This window comes from Peromyscus californicus, unplaced genomic scaffold, assembly GCF_007827085.1.
Source record: "Peromyscus californicus insignis strain IS unplaced genomic scaffold, ASM782708v3 Scaffold_20__1_contigs__length_68692818, whole genome shotgun sequence".
In the NCBI taxonomy this organism is placed as follows: Eukaryota; Metazoa; Chordata; class Mammalia; order Rodentia; family Cricetidae; genus Peromyscus; species Peromyscus californicus.
The window spans coordinates 64,119,826-64,141,644 of record NW_026294503.1 but is presented as its reverse complement, the minus strand read 5'-3'; the positions used below and the strand labels follow the sequence as shown (position 1 = coordinate 64,141,644).

Here is a 21,819-nt window from a genome sequence, read left to right as displayed (position 1 = left end):
TGGTGCCTGATGTTTAAGAGTCAAATGTGGTGTGCTGAGCTGGAGAGGACCCTGCAGTTAAGAGTACACACTGTTCTCAGAGGACTCTAGTTCAACTCCCAAACCCACAACAAGCAGTTTCAGCATCCTGTAATTTCAGCTCCAGGGGCTCCTATTTTGAAGTAAAAAATCGAGTGCTTGTGCCTCCCTTCCACACAAGGATAAAACTAGGTTTTAAAGTCCTTAGGATGAGCCTTTTTTCAGTGGAGGTTCAAGAGGAATTCTCTCAAGGTGAGAACGTGTCTGTGTTTAGCTGGGGCAGGGTATGGTGGTCTGATGTCCCTGTAAGAACTACTGAACACTTGGTCCTCAGTTGGTAGAACTGTTGGGAAGTGTGGTCCTGTTGTCAGTGGAGGTAGGTTTTGCCCGTTAGAAGATTCTTACCATTTTCACTAACTGTAAGCTCAAATAAACCCTTCCTTCTCCGTGTTGCCCTGGCCACGGTGTTTTATCACAGCACAGAAAAGAAACTACTACAGATGGTGGTGGTTTACGGGGTCCAAACAGACCACCTGGAAGCAACCCGGATGGCTAAGAGCAACCAAATCCTAGTCTAGCTGAATAGAAGAGTTCAGCTAAACAGGGCGAGACCAGACAGAGCTCGTCTTACACATGCACTTAGAAGGATTTTATTCACTGGTGCAGCTGGAATAGGGCCTGGCTAGAGTCAACTCAAGTACTTGTAGGGCGAGTGATCTGCACTCCCCAATTTGGAAGCCGATGCAGATCCTCACTAACTCTGCTAGCCACTACCACCATCGAAGGTTGAGGGGAGGGCTGCAGGCTGTGGCATGCTGGGGTTCCAGGGCGGGAGGTTTAAGTGTGCTCCTTGCTTCTGCTTCTATGAGAACAGTGGGTCTAGTTAACTCCCAGCTCCCACCAGCAATACCCCAAACTGTACCCCACCCCCACCCAGCCTGCCTTTAGATTCAACACACCCAGACATCAGGAAAGGTTAAGGAATTTTCTTTATTTTTTACAAATTAAGACTATGTAGATATATTTTTTAATCAAAACACCTTTGTCTTCACAGTATGAGTTAGAGAACGCAGCCTGAGCTGGAAACTGAAGAACTAGGAAGTAAAAACGGCAACGACCCCTGTATTAAAAACCCGTTAGGCGTTTTCTTTAAAAGTAGTTTTATATCTTATCATTCTTGGCACTGTTTCTAAAGAAAAACTCCTTTATCCCAAGCAAACAAGCACAAGAGGTGGGGCTGGCTTCAAGAGGTGGAGCTAAGTCAGATCCTCGGGCCTTGCAAACAAGCCTTTTCCTGCAGAGCCGCTGATGTCCCTTAGGTCAAGTCCAACCAGGGCGGAGACAGCAGGCCTACAGGGCAGTACCCGTGGCACTGAGCCCGTCCGGGGCACACCACTGCACAGGCAGTGTCCCGGACAGTAGACAGGAGCCACCGTGTTCAGCTGCCCTGGCTGTGAGCAGGAAGACAAAGGCCATCCCGCTGGCAACGGGCTCTCAGTGGCTTGGTTCCGTGGACTGAAACCACAAACAGCCAGGGCCACGGCAACTCCCGGTGCCGCTCTGTGCAGACTGGGTCCCCAGTTTGGCCACCTGGCTTCTGCCTAGACCACAAATTTCTAGAAACAGGTGAACAAACCAAACTAAAGTGCATCTGTAAGTGAACCTCCTGCCTCAGATCTCTGGCCTGAGGCTCTACTAGGGTCCAGGCAGACAGACAAAAATGCACTGAAGAGCAGTGGAGTGCCACCTTCAAGTCATCACAGTCAAGACTCCCACAAGGCAGTGCTCGGCTGGGAGACTTGTCCCTTGCTGCAGTCCTTACAGAGGCTTTTCTGGCAGGATTCAGTACAATCAGCCTTGAGGCTCAACCATCCCCCTTTCCTATCCTTCCCCCAAGACTTAACCACCTAGTGGAGGCCAATCAGTAACAAAGGTGATCATTTTAAAAAACCAACAACAAAATACAATAGGGAAACTTGAGAGCGGCCATCTCTACCTTGCCATACATACAAAGCACTTCACGATGCCCAGCAACAGCTGTTCTGCCCTTTGTACACAGGCCTGCCCACCCCACAGATGGAAAGCAGGTGAGTCCCTGAGGGCCCCTCAGGGGTGGGAAAGGGAACACCCACAAATCCACATTCCCTCCATCATGGCAAGGTAGAAAGGCGTTTGCCAGACCAATTCAGGCAGCAGAGGAGGAAGAGCACCCACCAGAGTCGCTCTCTGGCAGGCCGACAACTCAGGACAGGTGAGCTCCTTCCCAGGGCAAACACACTGCCCAGTCTCACTGGACTGTGAAAACCAAACACAATGCCCTAAGAGGCTCCAGCAACAGTCCAGAGGGTCCATCTGCAGAGGCGTGGCAGGAAGGCGGACATCTGCTCCTCACTCCTCATCTGGGTGGACTGGCTGCCTGAGCAATGCAAGGATGGGCTGACAGAAAGGGAGCGTGGGAGAACCTCAGGAATATGAAGCCAAACTCCAAACTATATTCACTAATCAGTTTTTTGATCAAAAGATTCAAAATAGAGAAAACCACAAAGTACAAAAGCTTTTCTGATGCTTTTCATTATCACAGAACACGAGACCTGTAATGTGTGCAGAGGAAGGAGGGGCGGGAGGAGTCACGCGGGGGAGGCCGACGGCCAAGTCACTTCTTTTCTTTCTTCTTGTCCTACAAGTGAAAAAGAAAACCCACCTAAGTGTCTCTTCCCCCGACAGGCAATCCAAATGAGCACTGGCAAAGGCCGTGAGGGATCTGGACAAAGAGGACGAGAAACGCTTGCAGGAACTCAGTCTCCCCACCTCAGGTGCAAGCCCAGACAGGAAAGAACAGAGTTCAGCAGCTGAGAGGACACAGCATTATCTCCGCGGTATCCGGTCCAAACCGCGGCCAGCCCAAACAGACCCCAACCCACCTGTCCCTGCCTTCAGCCGACTGCACTCACTACCTCGTACTCCTGAGCCAGGCTTAGAAAGGACAGCTCACAGGCTCACTGGTTTCCCTACCGTGGGACTAGACTGACTAGTAAACTGCTGTTTGGGGAAAAATTATTAACAAAGGGATGGGACTGGAGAGCCAGTCTGGCTGTCACGAGCCCTGGCTGCCCTTGCGCAGGGGCTCAGAATTGTCTGCGGAGGCCCTAACTGTCCCTAACTCCAGTTCCAGGGAATCCAATGCGTGCAGTATACATGGATACATGCAGTCACTCATACAGATTCCTAAGAAACTTACAACACAATTCAAAGAGATTAACAAGTGGATAAACTGATCTACTTCTGACAAAGGACAGCTGTCATTACACAATGTTTTCTACAACACCTTTTTTCTGAGTCTTAACTATCTTTGTAACCTTAAATTCTTTGTAAGGGCAGGGCAGTGGTGGTGCACGCTTTTAATCCCAGCACTCGAGAGGCAGAGCCAGGCAGATCGCTGAGTTCGAGGCCAGCCTGGTCTATAGAGCAAATTCCAGGACAGGTTCCAAAGCTACAGAGAAACCCTCTTTTTTTTTTTTTTTGGTTTTTCAAGACAAGGTTTCTCTGTGTAGCTTTGCACCTTTCCTGGATCTCGCTCTGTAGACCAGGCTGGCCTTTAACTCACAGAGATCCGCCTGCCTCTACCTCCCGAGTGCTGGGATTAAAGGTGTGCACCACCACCGCCCGGCGAGAAACCCTGTCTTGAAAACCAAAGAAGAAAAAAAAATTCTTTGTAAGGTACACTGCTTTCATAGCCACCAAAATTGTCTGCCATTTGAAACTCATCCCTGGGATTAGTTAAGATTTAAGGAAACTGTTTTCACTTGGTCTTTTTTCTTTGTTAGTGAAGACTGGGTTCACCCCCATGGTGAATACCAACTGTCCCCACCTCACACACACACAGGTGTGCACAGCTGCACTAACCTCCTCACACGCACACAGGCGTGCACAGCCGCACTAACCTCCTCACACGCACACAGGCGTGCACAGCCGCACTAACCTTCTCCTCACACACAGAGGCGTGCACAGCCACACTAACCTTCTCCTCACACACAGAGGCGTGCACAGCCACACTAACCTTCTCCTCACACGCACACAGGCGTGCACAGCCACACTAACCTTCTCATTTAAAGCCAGGACCAGCATGAGCTTCCTGAAGAGTGTGACAAAGTCTAAGAAGAGGTCCACGCAGTGCCTGAAAGACAAGAGTCAGCTCACTCACAGCACTTCCCACACCTCCACCAGGAAGCCCCCACAGTGCCAGGCAGAATGCCCATCTGGGAGTCACTCCCTCCAACACTCCAACCCCCTGCCCCCCAAGGAAACAGTCTGCTATCCTTTTCAACTCAACAAATCCATGAGGCATCATGAGACAAGGCTTTGTACTGAACAGAGACCAAGTCTGAACCCAGAACTCCCAAGAACCAATGACCAGTGAAGAGTCCCAAAGGACTGTTCTACTTAAATTATGCACACCCTCTCATCGTTCCCACTGAAAACAAAAGAGAAAGCCCTTTACTCCTGGATGCTGGGGCGGAGGCTCTTCAAACTGTGCCGCGCTGGGGTCCTAACCCGGCTCCAGTGCCACAGCTTATCTGGACTGCTTGCCCAGCACGGTGAAGCCCTGTATCTAATCCCCAGCATAAACCACTGGCGCATGCCTGCCTGTAATCCCAGCACTCAGGAAGTAGAGGATCAGAAGTTCAAGGTCATCCTCAGTTACACTGTGAGTTCAAGGCCAGCCTGGACTACATGAGACCTTGCCTCTTAAAAAAAATCAACAAAATTTCACATGCATGTCCAGCTATGGAATGGAAGAGTTTGTGTCAACCTTTACTCAATGCAGCCAGTTCTTCTCACACTTACCAGATGTAATCCTTATCTCCATTTTCAGCCTTCTCAATAATAAGCTGAGTATCAAAAAGGACAAAGCCGCACATGACCAGCAGCCCCATATACAGATTTGCCTAACAAGAGAGAGAGAGAGGGAGGGAGAGTTACGTGTGGTAGATGTAGTAGTGGGGAACCACATCACATGCTAACCCACAAGACAGCCAAGTCCGAATCCCTTCTCAAGACACAATTCTGTTTTCACCCCTTAGGTCACTATTCCGGACTGAGGGGAACAGTCTCTGAGCAACTGATTCTCCTCAGCTGCGCCCAATACGGCAGAAGGAAATGTCTCTGAAAGTGCTGAAGGTCTGTCGGGCACTGCCCCAAGAAAGGGAGGGCTCTAGAGAAATCACCTCTTTTTCTTTTTTAAAGGTTTATTTATTATGTACAGTGCTCTGCCTGCATGTGTGCCTGCGCACACCAGAAGAGGGCGCCAGATCTCATTATAGATGGTTGTGAGCCACCATGTGGGTGCTGGGAATTGAACCCAGGACCTCTGGAAGAGCAGCAAGTGCTCTTAACCTCCGAGGCATCTCTCCAGCCCGAGGAGTCACCTCTTTGACTTAGAATTAGGTGAGAACAATGTATGGGGCAAATGGCTGCTGCAAAGTCTATATAAAATCTCACCTGGAACAGCCAGATGGATCCAAAGAGAAGGTTCCCCAGCGAGGACAAGAACATGAGGGTCATGGCTGACATCAAGATGCCTAGTAAGACAAGGCAAAAGTCGTCACGAGAAAAGCCAAAGCAGGGCAGAGACAATCTCATCAAGGCCATTTCTAACCGTCTCCCCAAATGAAGGCTTTTAATGCTAACCCGAGTCACGGGAGACTAGAGGTAGAAAAGGGGGCCGCTGACAATCCTACCAGAGCAGAGCCCAGAGCTTGTTTTACGGTCCATACCTCCCAAGAAGAGGTAGCTCCGGCGCCTGGCGTAGAGTGCACTCAAGCTGAAGCAGGTGAAGATCATGGCCGTGCCCATGAAGGCAGTGGGGAGGATGCTGGGAAAGAAGAGGCCTGAGTTGAGAGCTGCAACTGTGTTTAGAAGGCATATTCACAAAGGTACAGAACACAATCCAACCAGTTACCTGGGATTGATAGCAATGCACAACTCCAAAGCAGGGCCCAGGCCAACTCCTAGAAAACAAACCCCCAGAACACAAAATTACCATCGATTCTGATCACAGGCATTCATTCTCATTTAAAAAAAAAAAAAAAAATCCACACAACTAACATATGAACCAAAGCAATTCCTTTACTCTACCCTTTCCTTATTTCAAGAGAATAGATAACTGAGTTAATTCATAGATATATCTCTCCCATTAGCTCAAAGCCATGGATGTTCTCAGGAAGAATAGAAATTAGAAACAACGAACAAGCAGAAATGTCAAGTGCCATGTATCCCTGAGACTGTAATGTGGGCCAGATCAGTAAGAGGATGGAAACAGCCTGGCAGCCAGTGACCCCGCAGGATCAACACCTCTGCAGTGAAGAGCGGCCAGACCAGTTTCCCAGGGATCACATGACCACAGGAGAGCAACCTGCTGCAGTCCAGCATTTCTCCTACTCTGGCTCTTTCCTCCCTGATAACGCCCCCACCTCCAACAGCTAGTGTTCCCCGAGCCTAGTCTTCAACCTCTTCCTTTCTAAAATATCCTGAACACTGCACAGACTATCAGAACCCGGTGCATTTAAAGTCCTTTATTCTATAGCTCCAATCTTGTTTTCCTCAATGAGAATTCTAAAATCTACCTCCAACAAGGAAGCAGTACAAAGCCCAAACAAAGCAAACACTCAAATCCAAGTGTGACTGACTGGGGGCTACAGATCAAGGAGACCAAAAGAAAGAAACCACAGCGGTGTGATGGGATTTGGGGAAACGCTACAGAGAGAACTGTTCAGACAAAAAAATCTATGTTACCTGGATAAGTCAGAGTTAAACAGGTTTTTAACACCTCTTGCAGCCCCAGTAGACAACCTCTTCACCTACCTGTGAGGAAAGCAAAGCCAGCGAGAAGTCCCAATCTCTTCTGTTCAGTTTCATGGCTATGAGGTGTTGCCATCAGCCAAATCATCAAGCCCAAGGAGCCCAAGGCAGAGAGCAGGCCAGCCTGTAGAACCAGTCAACACACAAAAATTCAGTTTCTTGTTTACTAGATTCAAATACTCATCTGAAATTTCTAACATTTGCTTCTTTTTCTAGCGGCAGAGGAAAAGGTAGTATGTTCTCAGAGAGAATGGAGGGAGAGAAACCAGGCTAAGACCACAATCGATGCCAAAGGCCCGCTGAGGTCCTTTACAGAACTACTCAGGTCGAGCCCTACAGAAAAATTCGAGAAGCACACTGCATCTGTAGGACAGCAGCAATGACCCCTTTATGTTCACTTAAGAAGAAGGAAAAGCGAACAATACAAAAACACCAGTTGACCTGCATTATTTAATCCCTAGGACCCAAATGGTTAAAGGAAGAAACTCGTGCCTGTGGCGCAGCCAGGTTCACACACACCCAGGCTCACACACTCCTGGCTGACAGGATTAGGGAAGGTCTGGGGGGAGGCTTGAACTCGGGATCCCGCAGCCTCTGCTCTGCAGTGCTGGTATTACAGATGCACACAGATGTCTGGCTTCTGGAGGGTTAAAATCGCTCAGCTATTTCTGAATTTCCTACAGTAACATTACTTTTACAACAAAAATAACAGTTTTAAAGGGAAACCCAGCCATAGGTATTAGGAGGAAACCACTGAGGATAATCATGGGCACTGCAGTTCCTGCCCTTAAAGAAAGGCACAGTTTTATCGAGGTCACTGTGTAAGAGGTTATACAGTTATGAAGTGGATGCTGAATGAGTGTAACTGAGTGTCCTGGGAATATACAGAGGTTTCTACAACGCTTCGGTCAGATTCTCACAAAATGATTAACACACAGCCTTGCTGCATGTGTTTCTTTTTCTTCTTTTTTTGTTTATTTATTTTTTATGTATACAGAAGAGGGCACCAGATCTCATTACAGATGGTTGTGAGCCACCATGTGGTTGCTGGGAATTGAACTCAGGACTTCTGGAAGAGCAGTTGGTGCTCTTAACCTCTGAGCCATCTCTCCAGCCCCAATATGTGTTTCTTTTTAAGGACACTTATGTGTGTCATAGCCTATCATTCACAGAGCTGCTAAGGGTGTCTCCTCCCTGAAGTAAATCAACCATCGTATGAAGACAGCACTTTAGTACCATGTTGTTTCTGGCAAACTCAAGAAAGCAAAGGCAGGGCAGGTCACGGCGGTATACACTTTTAAGTGCAATGCAGCACTTGGGGCGGGGCAGCAGTAAGCAGAACGTCCAGCCAGAACTACATAAGAGCCGATCTAAAGTCTAAACCAGGCTGGTGTGCAGCTCAGCGCTAAGAAGCGTGTATGAAGGCCTGGTTCAATCTGGCACACACAAAAGAGCAGAAAGGTGGCAGTGAGCCTGTAAAAACAACACGTGTGAGTGAAGCATGATCCTGGAGTAGCTGAAATCCCAAATGCAAAGTCAGTTTGTATTGCGAACCGAGTGCATTTTACATTACTTCAAACAAACAACAAAAATACACAACAACCAGAAAGCAGAAAGACCTAGAACTTGCTTTGAACTCAAGGATCAAAGCCTTGTTCTTTTGAGTGCCTGGAGCAATTTTTCATATAACCCTTGGCAGGAGATTCCTGAACAAAAGGACAGCTCATTACAGTGGCAAATGTCAACACAGATACACTTCCGTATTTACGCTACCAACAGGCACTCTAAAGTTGGCTACTAGGGAAACTTCAAACTTTTTGGTTATTCTTTAAATAAAAATAAAAGTGTGCCTCTGCTTCTGCGGGTCAAACCCACACTTCCCTCCCGGGACCACGAGCTGCTGGAGGTTTCTCCCAAGCATGAACATAATTCAATGGCCCAGTCCATACAAGTCCCAACCTTGCCCATTCTGACAGTGAATTATGTAACTGGTGTTTTGTTCCAAGCATTCCACAGTCACTGAGGCAACAAAGAAGAAAAGGTGGACGGGCACCGTGCCAAGGAGTGCCGGCACCTGGTTCACGTCTGAGGATGGGGTCTCGTGCGTCAGCCAACATCAGCTGCACACCTTTAGGGCCAAATACCCAGTGATGAGATTTCTGTGTTCAGTTTCTGAGAGAGGAACAGTTGCCAGAACTGAAAACTTAAACGGTTTAATAGTGTCCTGAATTACTAGCTGGCTGAGTTCTGGTATCAAACTACTGATAAAGATATTAAGGAGGGGCATAGGAATCACTACCCCATTAAGTTGTTTTTTTTCTAATGGAGTCTGTTGCCGCCCCCAGAGAGAAATGTGCTCTTACCTGAATGAAGTGTGTGACCACATGGACATAGGCCCCTGCCGCCGCCACAAACATACAGAGTGCAAAGCTGGCATAGACCTTCTTTAGGTGCTGCTGTGTCGAGGGAGTTCTAGGAAAGAGTGTTTATAACACATCATGTCTGGACTCATCTCTAATCTACAAATCATTTCTCTGTAAGTGAAAGTTCTATTATGAACAGTTAGAGATACTTTGGGAAGATATTATAATAAAAAGAATGTTTGGAAAACGGGTTAACAGAATCTGCTAAAGAGCCCAACCCCAACAGGTACCCAACAGGCATCAGTGCCCGACCAGAACAGGTGACTTGTACAGAGCAGCCCCGAGAACCTGGCTTCTCCACAATCTCCGCAAACAAGCCGACGGTTTGTTTACTGACATCTATAAAGTTACCCAACCAGGGAAAGAAACGAGGTATGACAAGAAATGCAGCAAGGGACCACAGTCAAGGTCAAACCACTTACATGTGGGAAAATTTTAAGAGGGCGTCAAAGTTGATCTTCCGATCAAATACGTTCATGGTTCCGAAGTCTGCTCTGCACACCCGCTGAAAAGAAGAAAAAGATTGTATAGGCACTGAGACATTTAAAAGCACAGGCACATTAAAAAAGAAAAAAAGCACTATACAAGCTTTGAACAATTAAAAGGCCCCATCAACTCCTTTAAGAGGACAAAGGCATGAAACCATCTTCTCCCTAAAACTATTTACCATCATGTGACTTCCACTATGTCAGAAGGTGATTACAATTCTTAAAGGACAACAATTTCTACCATTTTTAAAGGACAACTTCTGGGAGTTAGTTCTCACTGTCCACAGATGGACTAAGTGTCAGGGACTGAACTCAAGGCTCTCACAGCAAAGGCTTTACCAGCCTTAGAATAATTACATCGCTGTCTCGACATACTAGAGAACTAACTGTCTCAGGAAAGTACCTCAAAGATGTAAAAAAGAAAAAGAAGAGAAGAAAAAGAAAGAGTTGTAAGACCATTTATTTATTCCTTTCAGACATGGTCCCACCATGTGAGCCCTAGCTGGCCTGGCTGGAATTCCAGTACATAGACTAGGCTGGTCTGCAACAGAAACCTGTCTGCCCCCACCTCTGGAGTGCTGGGATTAAATGAGTGTGCCACCACCAAGGAATGAAGTCAACTCTTGTGCTAGGGCTTGCATTCTAGCTATATACATGCAGGCAGGCAATTTCCACTAACACACTTTAAAAATTCCATGGAAGTCACAATTTTTAAAATTTCTGTATCTCCATGGAAGATACACAAGGAAGCCGGGCAGTGGTGCTGCACACCTTTAATCCCAGCACTCAGGAGGCAGAGGCAGGAGGATCTCTGTGAGTTCAAGGTCAGCCAGGTCTACAGAGTGAGTTCCAGGAAAGGCTCCAAAGCTACACAGTGAAACCCGGTCTCGAAAAACCAAACAAGTACACAAGGAAGAAATTTCTGTTTTGTCTGTTTTTATAGTATTAGAACCTTTAAAAATGTCATTGTTTTACTTTATGGGTATGTGTGTCAGCTGATGTGGGTGCTGGGAGCCACACGGACCCTTGTGAACAGCTGCGAGAGCTCTTAAATGCTGAGTCACCTCTCCAGTTCCCGCCCAGTCATCTGTCTAAGACACGGCCTTACTAGAGGCTCAGACTAGACTGGATCTCACTACACAGACCAGGCTGGCCTGGAACTCAGACATCTGCCTGTCTCTGCTTCCCAAGTGCTGGGATTAAAGGCGTGTGCCACCACTGCCTGACTTCCTTGGAACCTTTCTTACAGAAAGATTGTTAATTGTATAAATATTCCCTCTATTTTCTTTTTAAAATCTTTGTTGTGCCGGGCAGTGGTGGCGCACACCTTTAATCCCAGCACTTGGGAGGCAGAGGCAGGCAGATCTCTGTGAGTTCGAGGCCAGCCTGGGCTACAGAGTGAGTTCTAGGAAAGGCGCAAAGCTACACAGAGAAACCCTGTCTCGAAAAACAAAAAACCAAAAACCCCCAAAAAAACTTTGGTGTGTGTGTGTGTGTGTGTGTGTGTGTGTGTGTGTTCTCTCATTGGTGATGTATGCCACTGTGGACATGTGCTTGCCACAGCTCACATGTTGAGGTCAGAGGATGCTGAGCTTGGGTCTTGGTCCTCACTTCTTCCACTTTAGACAGTCATCTCTTGTTCACTACTGGAAGCTCCAGGCTAGCTGGCCTGTGAGCTGCTACGGATTCTATTGTCTTCACCTCCTCTCTCCCTGTAGGAGCACTGGGGTCAAATATAGGAGCTACCTCGCCTGGCTTTTACATGGGCTCTGAGGACTCACATTTAGGGCTTTAACATTTTCGTGGGAAGCACAATACCCACTGAGCCACCTCATCAACCCACCTGATATTCTCCTCTTAGATTTCCTAAATATTAAAATCTGGCTTTTCCCTCCTCCACATTTAACAATATTTAATATAAATACTTAAAATATTTTTCTTAAACTGTGTAGACAACGCTCTAATAAATGCGTGTATCCAGAAAACACCCATCAAAACCAGAAAATTATGCTGCAATGATCACCTGATTTACAGACCTTATTCAGATTTTCCCAACAGTTGCAGTAACTCAGACTGCATTTTAAAACCGAAGCAGGGCCTCTACCAACCTCTTTCCACTGTGACCTTGAGAGCCAAACATGGGCAGTGCAAACCCCCACACACATTTAAAAGCAAAAACTAAAACCCAACCAAACCATATCCAGTTACATCACACCAAGACCAGTAAGTCGGATTAAGTTTTGCTCCTTCTATCTCACATGCAATCCCAAATAAACGCATTCAGTCTAAGAACTAAGACATACATACACATACACACACACACACACACACACACACACACACACACACACACACACACTTCTTACTAAACACACAATGCCTACTCTATTCCCAATCCACCGAAGAAAAGGGCAGGGGGAAGGAAAAGAGCCATTAGCCTGCAATCAGTTACAACCCTAAAGTCAACTTCTGAGGACCCATGGCCGTGGAGAGATGCAGTTTGGAAGGGTCACCGCCGCCACCACCGCCGCAGCCGCCGCCGCCCCAGGGGTTTCCCGAGGCTCTCTTCCCTCCAAAGAAGCAATCACAAAGGTACAGACTGCCTTTCTCAGATTGCCTCCTTTCTCATCACCACCCTACTTACCCTGGCTCTTGTTAACTCAGGGTAAGAGCGGATCTGGTGAGAAGCCGCAGACCTCACCAAGAGCAGACCTCACCAAGCTGCTGCCCTCCTCTCCAGTCACCGGCCTCTCTCTGCGCCCTCTTGGTCTACATGGTGCAATGATTGCAGACTGTTGCACGGCCAAGCAGTCTTCCACACCCTGAAGAGTGCACTCTCCAGAGAGCACACTTACAGGATGGCACAATCCAGCAACTGGAAAGTGTCTTAAGGCTTCCATTAACACTCCTAATGGCATCCCCAGAGAGAACCTGCAACCTCCACAGCCAGGTTTCTCAGTACTCCCAGTACAAGTGCTACAGCACCTCTTGCTTCCAATTTCAATCAGCAATAGGGGGAGGGGGCCTGAATACCCAGGGGATGTTAGTCAGAAAGGGGCAATACTCATGTAACCAGACCCTCTGAGGAAAAGCTCTGAGAGAGCACAATGGCAAAAACTCTTCTTTCCCAGTTTGCTCTTTGACATGTTCCAGAAAGTACTGACTGCCTCTTTCTGGGGCTTTCAGTTGATTAAAAAAAAAAAAAAGTAAGAGAGAGGCTGGAGAGGGCTCAGCAGCTAAGAGCACCTGCTACTCTTTCACAGGATCAGGTTCAATCCTACCATCCACATGTCAGCTTACAGCTGTAACTCCAGCTCCAGGGGACGCAACTCCCTCTTTGGAACTCTGAAAGCACCAGGCACGCACGTGGGGCACAGACATATTTGCATGCAAAACACTCAGTCTTTAAAAAAAAAAAAAAAAGCCAGGCAGTGGTGGTGCACGCCTTTAATTCCAGCACTGGGGGGAGGGGGGGGGCAGAACCAGGAGGATCTCTGTGAGTTCGAGGCCAGCCTGGTCTACAAAGCGAGTTCCAGGAAAGGCACAAAGCCACACAGAGAAACCCTGTCTCGAAAAACAAAAACAAAAACCAAAACAAACAAACAAAAAAGAAACAAAGGTAAAGCAAAGTCTGTGTAAGAATGAGGATTAAAGGCCTGTACCACCATGCCCAGTCTATTTCAAAGGTTAGGTGAAATATGCTAACTACAGCAATTTACTTTACTACTGTTAGTGCAGAGGGGTGGGAGGGTAACGAAAGGCCCAAGGGGCAGCTCATATAAAATAAAAGCACTTGCTTTGCAGGCCTAATGCCTGAGATCCATTCCCAACGAAACAGTGCTGACTCTCACCAAGTTATCTTCTGGCCTCCACACAAATGCTGTGTCACGTACACGCCCATGGTCACATACACATCATACACATACACACAGTGATAAAAATTCTGAACTTATTTTTAAAGTAGTAATGTACTTACTTAATGTATATGCCATATTTCATTTTGGAAATGTTGAAATGTAAGGGGAAAAGTAGGTCTCAGAATGAAGGAAATGCAACCCTGCTCTAGAGTTGTTCCAAATTGAGCAGAATAAAGGTGTAACTAGAGATAAAATATTCCCTCAAGGTTTTTTTTCCCCCCTTTCCTCTTTTCTTTTTTGAGACAGGGTCTCACCATATAGCCCTGGCTGGCCTGGAATTCACAAAAGAAATCCACCTGCTTTTGACTCCCAAGTGGTAGCATTAAAGGTATATGCCACAATGCCTGGCCCTGACCTATACATTTAAAAAAAAAATCCAAATTAGGATGTTTTGTACAGCCAGACCGTCTTCTGTATTGGGCCATGTGTTGGATTTTCCTATTTTTAAAGAGGCAATGCTTTATGTTTTTGCCAAGGGAAAAAAAGAAATCCTGGACTGAAGGAATAGCTCAGTGGTAGAACACCTGCCTAGCACAAGTGAGGCCCTAGGCTCAGTCCCAGATACTACAAAAATACACACCATTCCAGTGTATATGGGGGTCCAAATTGCTCCAAAATTCACTGTAGTATTTCTGACATACAACTAAAACTATTACAAAAATCAACAAACCAGGTATGGTAGTACACCTCTGTAATCTCAGTACTTGGGAGACAGAGGCAGGATAAATTTAATGTTGAGGGTAGCCTGGGCTATATAATGAAGCTTAGTTTTAAAAAGAAAATCAGCCGGGCAGTGGTGGCACACGCCTTTAATCCCAGCACTCGGGAGGCAGAGGCAGGCAGATCTTTGTGAGTTCGAGGCCAGCCTGGTCTACAGAGTGAGATCTAGGAAAGGCACAAAGCTACACAGAGAAACCCTGTCTCAAAAAACCAAACAAACAAAAAAGGAAAATCACTGGTCTATCTCATCATAAACTATAATTCATACAGAAACCTAAAAAGAGATCCCTAGTTCTAGAAATACTAAACTCTGAAATAGTATGAGGGATTATTTACACAAAATTAAATGGCAGTGCCTTCTGGGGCATTGGGGAATTTGTTTATACTGCATGTATAAAGAAAAAAGAATGCTCAGATGTTTTAGTTTCAACCAAAATTCTTTGACTCTGCACCTCATTTTATGGCTGTATCTTTAAGGCAGCATAACTCCAAATATTTGTTTGCACATATTGCACATATCAAAATTTGTTATGCACATATTGCTAGAGTTTTGTTGAAGTGTCACCAAAACTGTGGTGACAGGGGCAGCCTCCTCTGCTAGAGCCAGCCCAAATCACAGAACAAAAAGCAAGAGCTGGGAGGAACATAACGAATCCAGCATGGAAGGTTGGACAGGGCAGGGGTTCAGCAGTGCCCTGGGTTTTATAGTTGAGACCTACTAAAAACAAGACCACCCTAGCCTGAGGGCAGGGCTCAGAGACAGAGCACTTGCCGAATATGACCAAGGCCCTACATTCAATCCTCAGGACTCACAAACACACAAGCACACGCACGCACAACAAAAACTCCCATGCTTACTGCACAGTTTTACCGTGACCTCCTTTGCTTGGCAGGATAAAGCCCAGCCTGTCTTGTCAAATCCCATTTCTGTCCCAGGGACCTTTCTTACCCTTGTCCTAAAACAAAAGATTATTATCTAATAGTGGTCATGCCTTCAAAGCCTGAATACGCACACACAAACCCTGCAAGCACTGGGGACAGCTCAGTGACAGAGTGCTTTCACAGCATGTAAAAGGCCCTACCCATCACTGAAGAAAAAACAAAACAAGTCATTTTGTTTCAACACGTATACTCAATATAGTACAAAGGAAATATGCAGAAGTCTCTAAACCTACTGCAAACGGAAAGCATCACAGTTGAAAACTACAGGAGTTATTGCCTCAATGTACACAATCTAACATTAATAAGTCAAAGAGACACATTTAGATATAGATGCTAGATTGTGAATTACTATTTTGTTTTACCCTCCCACTATATAACTTCAATTTCAACTATCTTTTTGTTGTTGTTGCTTTTTGAGACAGGGTTTCTCTGTGTAGCCATGGCTGTCCTGGAACTCACAAAGATCCGCCTGCCTCTGCCTCCCGAGTGCTGGGATTGAAGGTATGCACCACCTCTGCCTCCCGAGTGCTGGGATCTAAGGTGTGCACCACCACTAACTCCCAAGTGCTGGGATCTAAGGTGTGCACCACCACTGTCTCCCGAGTGCTGGGATCTAAGGTGTGCACCACCACTGCCCGGCTACTTCAACTATCTTGACTGCTCTCCTGCACCTCTATAAGGGACCAAATTGGTAAGTAAAAGAAAAACCCAGGGCTGATGACTGATTAAATGTGTTCACCACCAAACCAGACACACAGAGTTTTTGATCCCCTGGCTCCACATGTAAGAGAAAACCAACCCCTGACTGCTGTACTCTGACCTCTATACACAGGCCCCCCCCCACAGGAAATGGAATCTTAAAGGGAGGGACTAGTTTCCGCCTCTGTGTACCCACATCCGGCCTTTGAACATCCGGTGACACTGCAGACGGAGCGCTCATCAATCCCGAGCACCAAACAAAACCAGACCCTTCACTTAGAAGCTTCCACAGCAAGCTTCTGGTACTCAACTTCACTGTGCTCCAGTGCCCTCATTTACAAACCTGTAACATACAACACTCCACTTCATGTGAGATGGTACAACTAAGAACATAGAATATCACACTGTGCATAGGACAAGCTCACTGCATGTTCACCAAAAAGTCTGGGTTTAGTAGACTTCTATTTAAGCCTGACTTACATAGATCATGAAAACTGTTTAAAAATATGTAACTCGGGGCTGGAGAGATGGCTCAGAGGTTAAGAGCACTGACTGCTCTTCCAGAGGTCCTGAGTTCAATTCCCAGCAACCACATGGTGGCTCACAACCACCTGTAATGAGATCTGGTGCCCTCTTCTGGCCTGCAGTCATACATGCTGTATACATAATAAATAAATAAATAAATCTTTAAAAAAAAAAAATATGTAACTCTCAGCAGCTACATCAAGAAGGCTTAATACTTCTTTATCAAGAAAGTGAAGCAAACAGGTAAGGAGGAAGTCCAACAAACTGAAATTTGAAGGGTCCCGATAAACCTCATTCCTAGTTAAAACTACTTCTGTTTAAATGGCATACCTTTCCTCTAACACATTTACTGGACCTCCTGCCCCAGAGGGCCACTAGGTGCTTTGAGGCAGCCTAGCAACTAGGTGATAGGTGGCCATGGTAGTTTGTTCAAGTTAACTTAGTTACCAGCTTGATGCTTTTGCTACCCTAGGAGGTAGTTGGCTCAGTTTCCAGATCATCCAAGGTACCCTGTTTCTGCGAGGGCTGGGCCTACATCGTAAGGAGACCCGAACCCTAGAGCTCTCTCTTAACTTGACCCCAAATCCCTGGGTCAAGCTACCACTGCATTTCTCTTTGGAGAGGGCTACCTCAGAACCAGTCATTACTGAAGGAATGCCTTCCACTTTCAATTCTTCTGAGACAGGGTCTCTCTCTGTATCCCTGGCCATTCTGAAACTCTATGTAGACCAAGTTGGCCTTGACCTCACAGAGGTCTGATTGCCCCTGCCTCCTGAGTGCTAAGATTAAATGCGTGCACTGCTACACTTGGCTCAAATTTATTTTTTTGAACCAAGTCTGAAACTACTGAATCTCCCTCTCTAAAACCACAACTCGGAGAGAGAAGTGAAAGATAAGAAGGTTTCAACGTAATAAAATACATAATCTTCCATTAGAAACCAGTAATCTCTCCCCAGCTAATACCTTGTTTATCCCCCCCAAAAGAACAAGCATAGGGGCTGGAGAGATGGCTTAGTGGTTAAGAGCATTGGCTGTTCTCCCAGAGGACTTGGGTTCAATTCCCAGCACCCACATGGCAGCTTACAACTATAGTTAACACCCTCACACAGGCATACAATCAGACAAAACATCAATGCACACAAAATAAAAATAAGTTATTTAAAAAAAAACAAGCATAAATTAGGAACAAAAGAGTCCTAGAACTTCAACATTCCTTAGCTGGCCCACTCATAGTGGAACCCACGCAAATGCAACGCATTCTCTACAGCCTTTCTCTCTGGTCTTGAATACTGTATTTGGAGAATATGTGCTTCCATGAAATTTGGTTAGAAACTTTAGAGGAACAAAACCGGAAGAGACAGAAGACATTTGTACCAGATCCTATAGCCAAGTCAAAATAGCAAAGAAAAACTCAGACATGAGAACATTATGAGTGGTTTTCCCAAAGGGGACTAATACCTTTGGGTAGTTTATGAAATAAAATGAAACTCTTCAAGTCAGTACATTATCTCCAATGACAGTATCAATTTGATCCCTTCTGGATGTGCAGGGACAGAGTTCAAGATGGGTGAATTAACACAGCAGGAGGGCAGAAAACAGGCAACTCACAATCTAGTATTTAAATGTGCGAAAGTGTTTCGCTTGTACCTTAGTTGTTAAATTGCATACACTGAAACACAACCCCCATTATCTTCACAATGAGTCCATGAAAAAAAGCAGGAAACAGTCCCACATTAAAGTTTATTTTAGTAACAGTGTAATAGTGCAAGAGAACCAAACCTAGAGTTACATATCCTGCCTTTTCTACCACATAACCTTGAGAAAATAATTTTAATTTAACCTCCTCTTCAATTTTAATATACACACAATTAATACCAGTTCTACCAACTCTCAATAAGAAAAATATGTATGCCAGGCAGTGGTGGCGCACGCCTTTAATCCCAGTAGCACTCAGGAGGCAGAGGCAGGCAGGTCTCTGGGTTGAAGCCAGCCTGGTCTACAGAGGGAGTTACAAGACAGCCAGGGTCATACAGAGAAACCCTGTCTCAAACAAACAAACCAACCAACCAACCAACCAAAAAAAAAGGTGTATGATTTCTTTGTAAGGCGCTAAACTGACATTAGTACTGACTTGACCAACATCGGAAAGTTTTTGGTTTTGTTTTTGTTTTCGAGACAGGGTTCCTGTGTAGTTTTGGTGCCTGTCCTGGATCTTGCTCTGTAGACCAGGCTGGCCTCGAACTCACAGAGATCTGCCTGGCTCTGCCTCCCGAGTGCTGGGATTAAAGGCTTGCACCACCACTGCCCAAGCCAACATCAGAAAGTTGAAACAGGTGAGTCAGAAGCAGATTTAGGTCTCCTGACCTTTATAATACACTGCATTTCACCCACAATAGAAAAGTAAACTTTGATTAAGGCAATTTCATAACTCTCCAAAACATGTTGATCCCTACCACACTGGTGTGTTTTTTAGCACTTCTACAAAGAACATTAACTATATCTGTAATGAGGAAAAACTGGAAATGCTAAGTATTCAAATTAATCTTTCCTTTTCCTAGTCATTAGGAAAGGAAGGCTTCGTTCAGAACAACAGGGAGAGAACAAGGTTGTGAAACCGTATTTCCACATAATGAATAATGGAAAATCCAAGTTACAGACTGTATTTCTCAAGGACTCAAACCATTCTCTACTGGAGGAAAACCGAAGAGACTCTAAATGTCAACTTACTCTCCAAGCTAGAACAGAAACAGTATTAGACAATAAAAAAACGCCAAAGAAAATAAGCGTAACAATTACAGACTTGAGTGTTTGCAGAAGCCATGAAAACGTGATTATGCAATCCAGAGAAATCTTTCTTGAACCTTCTTAAACTACCCCTAGAGCCCCAAGGTAAATTGTACATAAATATCAATAAGTAACTAGATATTCTGCCATTGACCTTTAACCTTAAGTCCCTTGTCTGTGTTTCCGGCAGTCAGCTCTTCTAAAGCGTTACACATTCACAAGTGTTTGTGTAACTGGAGAGTCTCAAGTTCAAAGTGTTTTGTTGTGGTGTGGCCAACGGCAGCCTGATTGGACAGGAAATGCAACCTGGCCTAGCACGAGACAGCCTGTTCTTGTTGTTGGTAAAAAGAAAAAGGAGGAAACAGAAATGCCAAAGCCTACTTATCACAGGTTTAGTTAAGTCGCTCCAAGGGAAAGAACCGCCCATCGCCACCCTTCCGGAGCAGACTTTGAGACTCCCACGGGGTTCAGGGCCAAGCAATCAGGGCCACCTCACCTGTCCAGAGATAATCTATCAGATCAGAGGGGGGCTGCTCCTTGGGGCTGGGAAGCCGGGCCAGCCCCGGATCTTCTCACCTCCGGCCTCTACCGTTGGCTTCCAGGTAACCAAGGGACCCCGCGTGTCACAGAGAAGTGTGACATCACCCGGCCCGCCGTGACAGGGCAGTCTGCCTAACCAGGCCTACCTCGAGTCCCCGACCCCGGCGGCTCCCCCAGGCCGGGCCGCGGGGCAGCGACCGCGGGGTGGGGCGGGAGCGCGCACACACAGCACAGCTTTCCCTTTCGTTTTCCTCCAAGCCGGGAGCGGGGCGGGGGGGGGGGGGGGGAACCTGCCTCGAATTCAAGCCCTGAACGCGGCTGAGGTGGAAGACGGTGGGAACCGAACGGGAGCCCGCAGCAAGCGAGGGTCGCTCCGAGGCCTCGGCCACCAAAACCAGGCCCAAACGCCCGGGAGACCCCGCAGACTCGCCCCCGCCCGCGCTGCTGCGCATGCGCCGCACCCGTCCCTCCGCGTCCCTCCCGGCCCAGCTCCGATCTCGACGCAGAGCCGGCCGGGTTCCGAGGGAACTGAGCTGTCCGAACACGGAAGCTAACTGCCCACTCCCGCTCTTGCTCCCCCGGCTTCCCTCGCTCCGGGCTCGCCTAGGCCTAGCTCCGCACGTACCTTCGCAGCCCGCCGCTCAGGAGCTTCCCAGCGCTGCTAAAACCGGATGCGCTCTGAGTCTCCCGGGGCTGGCTCTGGGGCTCTACCCACGCCCGCCCCCCCCCCATGGAAGCCCCGCCCCCGCCCCGCCCAGGAGAGTTCTCATTGGTCCTCGGCGGGCACGGCTGCCTTTCCGTTGGCTGTACGCTCATAAACAGCAGCTGCTGACGTCAGGGCCATCCGCTTATGCCCTTGTCAATCAAGACTATGGCCACCAACCGGCACCGTAGCCCTAGGCCTCCGCCTTCTTCCCTGTCGGAAGGAGGATGTCTGTCGATCGCCCCATCGAGTAGAGATAGTGAAGTTGGGGTGTGTCAGTCCCGAGACCTCTGCCAAGTGAGATCCCATGACACTAACGACCATAGCGCTAAAATGTCCCAAGATGCTGGTTTAGGCCTCTGGTGGAATAGTAAAGAGGGGAAACGAAGGCAGCCCAGCAGACCTCCTCCCTGGGACCCTCTAACAGGGGATATAGTGGAGCTCAAGCTTCGTTGCACCTTTGAAGTCCAAGGTCCCCAAGCTGGAGGTCACTCTCTAAGGCCACATGGTGGTCCTGGAGCCCCAAGCGAACGGGCTACAAAGATCGACCGCCTTCCTATTCACCTGTAGGGAAGTGGGTGGTTCTTCATAGTTACCAAGTCAGGTGTGAACAGGGCAGCCAAGACTGGTCTTGCAGTCCTAACCAGCTCTTTGGAGACCTGGCCAAGGGAGGTCAAAGAGCAGGCGTTTTCTTTAAGGCGTGTCCCTAGCCAGAACACAACCAGTTCTTGGCCAGCATTGATTACACAGCAGAATGTTCCCTCTTGGGAAAGATTAATTTATCAAAATGAACAAAAATATTTAAAATTAAGCTATTATGGCTAAAGAAGCTCCATTTTATGCTAGGCATCCATCTTGGTAACCACTGGAGTCTGACTCCAGTCCCTGGAACATAAGTTCCCAATAATGTGTGTGACTCAGTGAGTGCCCCCCACCCAAAAATGTACAGCTGTGACTATCGACTTGTTATGACTAACTGCTTCTTTTGCTTCTGTAACTTGCTGACACAGACACCCAAAGATTGTTTTGAGTTGCCTTAATCACTTAAAGGGCAGAACAGAACAGTTTTTATTGACTTGCATAGTGAAGCCCGTCTCCATGCCCCTCCTTCACAGCAATCTCAAATTTGGCCCAGAGATTGTTCTTCCTGCTAGCGGTTCATCTTTTAATTATATTTAATTATAACTGGATTGAGTCTATGG

At 46.9% G+C, this 21,819-nt stretch overlaps 1 protein-coding gene across 6 annotated transcripts; it reads right to left on the bottom strand.

Annotated features, from left to right (window-relative positions):
- Nucleotides 1–989: 989 nt before the first annotated feature.
- Tmbim6 (transmembrane BAX inhibitor motif containing 6) lies at nucleotides 990–20,645 on the bottom strand. 6 transcript variants are annotated; one of them, XM_052748923.1, is made up of 10 exons: nucleotides 20,540–20,645; nucleotides 9,722–9,804; nucleotides 9,240–9,348; nucleotides 6,880–7,000; nucleotides 5,978–6,026; nucleotides 5,793–5,890; nucleotides 5,518–5,597; nucleotides 4,864–4,964; nucleotides 4,117–4,192; nucleotides 990–2,695 (listed from the first exon to the last, which is right to left on the bottom strand). In XM_052748923.1, the coding sequence occupies exons 2-10, from the start codon at nucleotides 9,775–9,777 to the stop codon at nucleotides 2,672–2,674; spliced, it is 714 nt and encodes a 237-aa protein (XP_052604883.1). In that variant the 5' UTR covers nucleotides 9,778–9,804; nucleotides 20,540–20,645; the 3' UTR covers nucleotides 990–2,671. The 6 variants fall into 6 exon arrangements, with proteins under 6 accessions (XP_052604883.1, XP_052604885.1, XP_052604881.1 ...); XM_052748925.1 differs by lacking the exon at nucleotides 20,540–20,645 and adding an exon at nucleotides 20,209–20,232; XM_052748921.1 differs by lacking the exon at nucleotides 990–2,695 and adding an exon at nucleotides 3,911–3,959 and having other exon boundaries at nucleotides 4,037–4,192.
- Between the last annotated feature and the right edge of the window lie 1,174 nt (nucleotides 20,646–21,819).